At 36.1% G+C, this 8,340-nt stretch overlaps 1 protein-coding gene across 1 annotated transcript in view; it reads right to left on the minus strand.

The window, feature by feature from the left end:
• The window catches only part of CLEC1A (C-type lectin domain family 1 member A), an 18,939-nt gene that overhangs the window by 4,354 nt on the left and 6,245 nt on the right, over positions 1-8,340 (minus strand). Inside the window, exons 2-3 of the mRNA XM_006906847.2 lie at positions 3,297-3,395; positions 1,768-1,944 (exon numbers count right to left, since the gene is read on the minus strand). Coding sequence (XP_006906909.1) covers positions 1,768-1,944; positions 3,297-3,395 — 276 coding nt within the window. The remainder of the gene's footprint in view (positions 1-1,767; positions 1,945-3,296; positions 3,396-8,340) is intronic.

Genomic DNA, 8,340 nt, shown 5'->3' on the forward strand with positions numbered 1-8,340 from the left:
ACATATGTAATTACCTCAACTTTTCAAATCTTTGTTCCTATACTATCATCTTACTTAGGATTTTATGGCATTCCTATTTAAATTAGCAACCCACCATCCGTGAATTCTTAATCTCCTTTACTTTATTTATTTTATTTCAATAGAATTAATTACCCCCTCATAGTTTATATTTAGGTTGACCAACCACTCTTGTATGTCTAAAACCTAGTGTTTCCCAGAATTCAGGACTTTTTAGTACTAAAACTGGAAAAGTTTCGAGCAAGCTGGGACAAGCTGGTTATCTTAATTTATGTTTGTAAGTCTGTTTATTACCACCACTCCAATAGTGTAAGAGGTTTATGAGGACAAAAATCCTTGTATTTTGTATGGCCCTCAATAAATACTAGCTGAGTGGATGGATAGGTGGATGAATAATGGGAAGGAGGGAAGTAAGAAATGAAAAAAAGCTAAATAAAACTGAGAACTAACATCAAACCAAAATTATATGAACATTTTCATGAGAATGAAGAACAACATTAATACATTTGCATAATTTTAAATTTAAACTAAATAGAGTTTATTTGTAAAGCTTTTTTATTTGTTTTTATACAACTAGATGTAAATTCCAGAGACCACTGGCTTCAGAGAAATTTGGGTTACCTTTTGATGATGTGGCACCCAACAACAAAAAGTAATGTATACTGGGTAATCAGAAACATGAGAAAAAGAAGGGGGAAAAATAACTTTGTGAATTGGTAATGTGTTGATTATCTTGATCTTGAGCTTTGCATAATGTATGTGTATATTGAATCATCACACCATTAAATATACACCATTATATTTGTCAATTATTTCTCAATAAAATTTAAAAAAGAAAAAAATTGCGACCAATGAGATCACTAGTCATGTGGGAAAGAATCACTTAGGAAAGTGGAAGTGAATCTATTGATATTATTTACTGGGTAACCATGCAATCGGGCTGTCTGGTTAGTGTGAGAAGTGGTACATGTCTGGAAGATGAAGAGATGTAATTCTAATTTCAATTCCCTAAAAGAAAAAGAAAAATTGGAGACCTAGAAATATATGTTGCTCCAATGCATGCATGAGGAAGGGAACAGAAGGGAAGGCTGACTTGAATAGAGTTGGACACTGTTATACACAAAAAGGATAGGAGAAAAAGAAGACACAAGAATGACATGATGCTTCTAGCCTTGTGCAGCAGAGTTTATCAAAAAAAACATTGGCATTGTCATCATCGGCAGTTCTTATTAAAAGGCGAATTTTTGGTAGCTAGACAAGTCTTACTGAATTAAAAGAACTGTAATTTAATTCAGTTTATCAGCATTTTAAACCTGATCTCTATATGATTCTTAAAATCTGAGAACTATAATTATAAATTCGTTTATTTCTTAATGGGGAATAATTTATAAATGCATTATCAAATGCAGACTACTGTTAGGTCTCTACGTGCCAAGGTAAATTGAGGAATAGCCCTGTATTTTCTTTACTTGTACTGTTGCTTTGGTTATTTAAAGTTAATTGTTTTTATTGTTTAAAATGTCAGAATTCCTTCATGTATTGTAACACAGATGTATCTGAACTAAATAATCTCAATAACTGGAGATGATTTGGATGTCCAAACTCTTTATTCAGTTTGCCAAACAACTAGTTAAATAATACAACTAATTAATTAATACAGTGGTTCCCAGAGACACTAATGGGAAAGTCAGCCTATATTGACAGACATCCTGAGCTCAGAGGGGAGCTTAGTGATGAGGACTCACTCACCTCCAGTTTTGTTATAGAGCTCACGACAGAGTTTCTCAGCCACACGCTGCAGAGTTTCTACAAGTTTCTTATTCTGGGTTTGGAGAGATTGCAGTTTTCGGGAGAGATTCCCCAATCTTTCTTCCTTTTCAGAAATACTATCTTGCTGACTATTGGAGAGCTGGTAGTACTGAAAAACTAACCCAAGTTACCAAGTCAGACTGGACAGCTTATTTCTTCATTTCTATTTTCTACATATAGGGAAGACAAAACAGTGTATTGTTTATGATCTCAGACTCGGAGATCTCATATTGCCTATATTCAAGTTTGGATGATAGTACATAACAAATTTATTTCTCTATTTCCCTGTCTGAAAATGCGAAGTCATAATAACAATCTCTAAATTCAGGAATAAATTCCTTAACCATATTTACTGCTCCATGAATATTTCTGTGTATATTCTCAAACCAGTACTCAACCTGAAGCCACATTTCAATTTATTCCTTGATTATTACATTGAGTATTTATAATGCATCACACATTATCTTATTCAGTCACTAAATTAGTCATATTATCATTTCTATATTTTTATAGATTTGTAATTGGGCTCAGTGAGAATAAATAACTTCTTTAATATTATTTGGCTAGAAAATTTCAACACTTAGATTTAAACTCCAGGTTTCTAAATCTAAGTAGAGAAATGTTCATGAATTATGAAAGTTGCTTTCTATCTTTAAAAAGAATGGTGGCTGAAAAACAATAGTTATATCAAAATGAAGTAAAATTTTTGAGGTCAGGATAGAACACTAAGAAATATAATTGTTTTAATTTTAACATTTTAAATTGCAAACAAAAGTTCTAAAATTTTCAATAATAATCAAATTTTTAATATTAAAACCTGCTTTTCTATGTAACCTTTCACCTGAACCACCTTCTTCTACTGTTTCAGAAGCATTGCTGTAGGGTCTCGATCTGATGAAGCAAGTTCACGCACTTCCTTTTTTACATTTCTGAACTTCTCCTTACTAGTCTGAAATTTAAAGACTTTTACACATGTGTTGTTTCCTTGTTTGATTTTCACAAGTTTTTCCAAAATAGTTCTATAACTTCCTGGATTTTTTGAAAAATATTATAGTGATTAAGGACCTGATCTGTCCTAGTATTGAGTAGGATGTAAATGAAATCTCTCCACATTAGCCTACTCAGCTAGTCATGCTAAGAGCAAAAAACACTGTCTCTACTCTTTTGTGAAATGGAAGAGAGCCAAAGCATGCATTCATTTAAAATTGTTAATTTTAAATATTAGCATATAAATAAACAGACAAAAATCTTCTTATCTCAAACAGAATATAAAAGTCTAGCTGGCAAATGATTACTGTATTTTAATGCTTCTTCCACTACTCATCATTTAAATAGGTACTTCAAGGCAGATTGAATTATGCACAGGCTCTAGAATTAAAGTTAAAAAAATATATATCCATAACAAGTATTTCTCATCCTGGACAAACCTTGGAACCAGGATCCTCCCCCAAGTCAGAGCACAGACTTACACACAAGCCCCAGGGCTGCCAGGCCAATCAGTAGCACCAGGCACAAGGTCAGCAGGGTCAGGGCGACTGGACGCCAAGCTGAAGAGGGAAGCTGGTGCTCTACAGAGAACAAAAGAACAGGCAGAGTTTTGCTTTTTTTCCCTATTAGATCTATGTCAGCAGCTAGCAAGTGAAAGGACTTTATGCTGGGAAAGAACATATTCTGCAGGATAACAGTAATCAGGGGCTAGATAACTTTCCTTCTGTCCTCAGAAACATTGTCATAAGGCTCCATGCCAAACCTCTCTTATCCCGTGACTAGATTCTTTCACCAGCCCCACCCATTTCTATTCCCCACACCCACCCAGTCCTACTTTGCACTGAATCAAGTTATGCATTACCATTATCTTTATATGGTTGTTTATACAACATTTTTTTGGTCAAAATTCATTGTACTCATGAAATGTCTTAAGAAGGAATAATTTTTCACATCGTTAGAGAAGAGATGAAATTAATTTCTTGTTACTTTTGCAAAACATCCTCCCCACCCAAGTTCTATATATGCTTCATCTAAAAAGCAAATTGCAAATCGATAAGATATGATCATTTTACTGCTTCTTTTGGGATTTCTTCATTGAAAATCCCTCTTTTATATTTTTTGTTCATTCATTTGAATTACATCTCATATAGATTATAATGAAACACAATCATCAATTTCTCGAGTGGATCCACGCTATTTCAATTTTGAGCCAATTAAGTAGTTAAAAAAAAAAAGCTGTACACAGTATCCCTTGTGCCCAACCCCCCCAAGCCCCGAGTTTGCCTTGTGGTAATTTTAGGGGCTCCACCTAGTGGAAAGCAAACCCATCACCTAGCGAGGTCAGCTATAAATCTAAATGACCTGAGATATCTGACAAGGAAGAACCCTAATCAGGTGCATGTAGCATCCAGCATTGTGATTAAAATGAAACAAAGGGAGAGAGAAACCTTCAAACAAACTGATCTCTTTATGATCTGTGAATTTTACTTCATTGGGAATTCAAATCAGGTTCAAAAACAGAAAGATTAAAGAATCTTAAATTCATGTCCTCTTTAGAAAAGTCTCTTACATAATATATTCTAGGTACAGAGATTTGTGCTAAATATTATTTCCAAATAAGGAATGATAAGTGGCAAAGATAGTATAGAAATAGGAAATATTATTACTATCCTATAGAACTTAAAATCTAGTAGGGAAAATAAGTAAAAATCATGGAGCAGACATCAATATATTTTAAAACGTGAATCTTATTTTGTGTTAATAGTCATCTCCTTTATAAAAACTTTTAATGTCTTATATTACAATTAGAATAAAATCCAAATCATTTTTCATAAAAACTCAAATTCTTCTTTTGAAAATCTAGAAATTTGATTATGATACTTTACAACTTAAATACTTCCAATAGCTTTATTGGAATAAAATTCTATGAAAGTATTTTTCATCTATACCCTACTTAATTCTTTCATCTCTTTCTGCACCACTCTGCTCTCACTTAAATGCTTTACTCACAGTGGCCTCTATTTACCCTTGGAACAAACAAGCTTGTCCCTGCCTTAGTACCTATTTCACTGGTCAAGATGGTGAAATAGGTAAATGCTGTGCTTGCCTCCTATCACGACCACACCAAAATTATAACTAAACTATAGAACAGCCATCATTGAAAATTGCCTGACATCTAGCTGAACAGAAGTCCTACACCTAAGAACATACAGGAGAAGCTACCTGGGGATGGATAGGAGGGGCGGAGACATAAAACTGGCTGGTCCCACAACCGCGTGTGCTGGTTAAAACGTGGGCAGGCTATCTCAGCTTTGGAGGTTTCCCTGGAGGAGTGAGGGTCCCAGCCCCACACCAAGCTTCTGAGCCTAGGATTCCAGTGCTGGGAAGAGAAGTTCTCACAACATCTGGCTATGAAAACCAGCAGAGATTGTGGCTGAGTGAGATAAAAGGTGCCTGGAATTTCTCTAAAAGGGCCCACACACAGACTTACTCACTAAGGGATTCGCTCTGAACTCTAGCACTGGGGCAGCTGCTTGAAAAGCATCAGGGACACACAGGAAGGAACTGAGTTGAATGGCTTCAGAGTGAGGGTTGAAGGGGCAGCTATCTCCCAGACAGAAGTGCTGGTAGAATCCACTATTCCTTTGTTGAGCCCTTTCTCCTCCCAGCATGGAGACACAGGCAGCTGCCATATCTGAGTCTCCACCAACCTGGCCAACACGGGTCACTCTGACCAGGTGATTTCCTGAGACCCTGCCCCTCCCAACTTGCAGTCCCTCCCAAGCACTTCCAGAGGCTTTTCCATACAAACAGCCTGTCTTGCCTTATGCTGCGGACTTTGCTGAAATCTCTCAAAGGTTCACAAAAACCAAGCAAGCAGCATCTGGCCTTGATGTGCCTGTACTTCTTGCTGCGCAGCTCCAAGCCCAGCACTAGCGGCAGCCAGCTTCGGTTCCCGACTTGGCCTCTCAGGGCACATCCAAGCCTAGCACAGGTGGCAGCCATCTGTGGATTGCTTGGTGGCTCATGCCAGGTGGCCCCAGGTAGGGCACAGGCTGCAGCTGAATTTGGTCTGTGGCAGGGATGCTCACAGGAGGCCCCAAGGCCGACAAGCTCAGTGTCCAGCTTTGGACTGAGCTGAAACATCACTTGGGGCTTCATCCAAGGACAAAACACCCAAAAGACAGAATGGGCAGGCACCAGAATTCTGCTAAACTGAATCCTGCTCTATAAGATCAGCCCTTCACTGTACAGTCCTCATAACTAATCAGCCCTAGAGTAATCCCTCCCATTGATGTGTAAATAGCAACCAAGGAGGGCACACGCAATCCATAAAAGGGATACATGTGGAGCACCCAGCTCAGGTGACCAGGGAAGACTGTACCCTGAGCCCCACAGCCCACCTACTATATAAGGCCATGCTGCTAAGACTGGGAAATATAGAAGCCCTTCCTAACACATAGGAACAAACACAGGGAGGTAGCAAAAATGGAGAGACAAAGAAACATGTCCCAAATGAAAAAAAACAGAACAAAACTCCAGAAAAAGAACTAAACAAAATGGAGACAAACAATCTACCAGATGCAGAGTTCAAACACTGGTTATAAGAATGCTCAATGAACATAAGGGAAGAGTAGATGAACTCAGTGACAATTTTAACAATGAGATAAAAACATTAAAAAAGAACCAATCAGAAATGGGGAATATAATAACTGAAATGAAGAATATATTGGAGGGAATCAATAGTAGATTAGAGAAAGTAGAAAACTGAGTTGGCATTTAGAATATAAAGTAGCAGCAAACACCCAATCAGAACAGCGACAGCAAAAAGAATCCAAAAAATGAGGATGCGATGGATTATTACTCAGCCATAAAAACGAATGAGATCTCGTCATGTGCAACAACATGGATGGGCCTAGAGGGCATTGTGCTGAGTGGAGTAAGTCAGACAGAGAAAGACAAATGCCATATTACTTCACTCACATATGAAATCTAAAGGACAAAATAAACAAATGAACAAAACAGAAACAGATTCATAGATACAGAGAACAAACTGCTGGTTGCCAGATGGGAGGGGGGGTTGGGGTATTGGTGAGAAAAGAGAAGGGATCAAGAATACAAGTTGATAGTTACAGTTACAAAATAGTCATTGGGATGTAAAGTATAGCATAAAGAATATAGTCAATAATATAATAACTATATATGGTATCAGATGGGTATGAGGCTTATTGGAGCAATCACTTTGTAAGTTATATAAGTGTCTAATTGCTATGTTGTACACCTGAAACTAATATAATATTGTATGCCAACTGGATTTGAAAAATAATTTTTTTTTTAAAGCAGTTATTTTATCTATCTTGTTCACTAGTATATTTCCAGTAGTGAAAATAGTGCCTGGCACATAGGGCTGAATACATATTTGAATAATTAAATAAATAAGGAATAAAATCATGAAAAATTAATATTACCTAAACTATATAATTTTTACAAAAGCACAGAAGATTAAAGTTAAAACTTACAGGATGACTTTTAAAAATCTATAGACTTCTGAGCAATATTTCTGTCAGCAGAGGGCAGACTCGGGTAAATTCCTCTCCTAGCCATACTGGTTTCTATACAGTGACATGTGAGATTCTAATTCATAAACAGATTTGGGAGAGATTCTATTTCCTTTGATTAGCTGGCTTACATTGTTTGGTGTAAATTTTCCTGGAAATTGCTAATTTCTCAAGGCATTGATTTAAAGAGTATCTCAGATCAAAAGAGCATAAAAGAATAAGTCTAACCATCCTCTCCACAATCCTGTCTTATAAAAGTTCTATATAGCCAAGAATATTAACCAGGTGGATGTTTCCAGATTTCAGAGACGCAAGTGCATATGTGGAGCGACTACTGTGGTGGCTTTAGTTTTTCCACACTCTTATTACCATCAGATATATTTCTTCTTTCTTTTGGTTTATATCTCTCTTACAGTAGAAAGCAAGTTCTTGGAAAAGATGATGAGAACACCAGCTGAAATAAGCCCAATTAATGTTAAATGAATGAATGAATGAGTGAATGTGTCTAGCATATATAAATTTCTCTGTTATATGCTCATCTACCCCTGCTCAAATCTATTTATTTTAACACACATGTAAAAGACATAATTTTTTTAAATGCTGTCTCTTTTGATGATTAACATTTTTTGGCTAAAATTAGAAGTAATAATAAGAAGATAAAAGAGAAGAAAAACTATGGAATCAACCAAATTATTTATTTCTTAAGAAACCTGTTTTCCTTTTGATAATATTGGGGGCAAAGAAAATGTGATTTTCTGTCCAAAGGATAAAAAAGAGTGAACTTAAATCCTTACTGCAAAGTGAGGTCATAAACTTTAGGGATTTGGACATTGTTTAATAATAATTACTTCCATTTAAAGAATGAATACACAACCTTCCTAAGGCTGCCTCTGGGACAGAATAAGAAAGAAGTGTAATATATCCTATGCTAAGAAAATACAATTTGAAAAATTAACTTTTAAGAAAT

Source organism: Pteropus alecto, unplaced genomic scaffold (genome assembly GCF_000325575.1).
Source record: "Pteropus alecto unplaced genomic scaffold, ASM32557v1 scaffold172, whole genome shotgun sequence".
Classification (NCBI taxonomy): domain Eukaryota; kingdom Metazoa; phylum Chordata; class Mammalia; order Chiroptera; family Pteropodidae; genus Pteropus; species Pteropus alecto.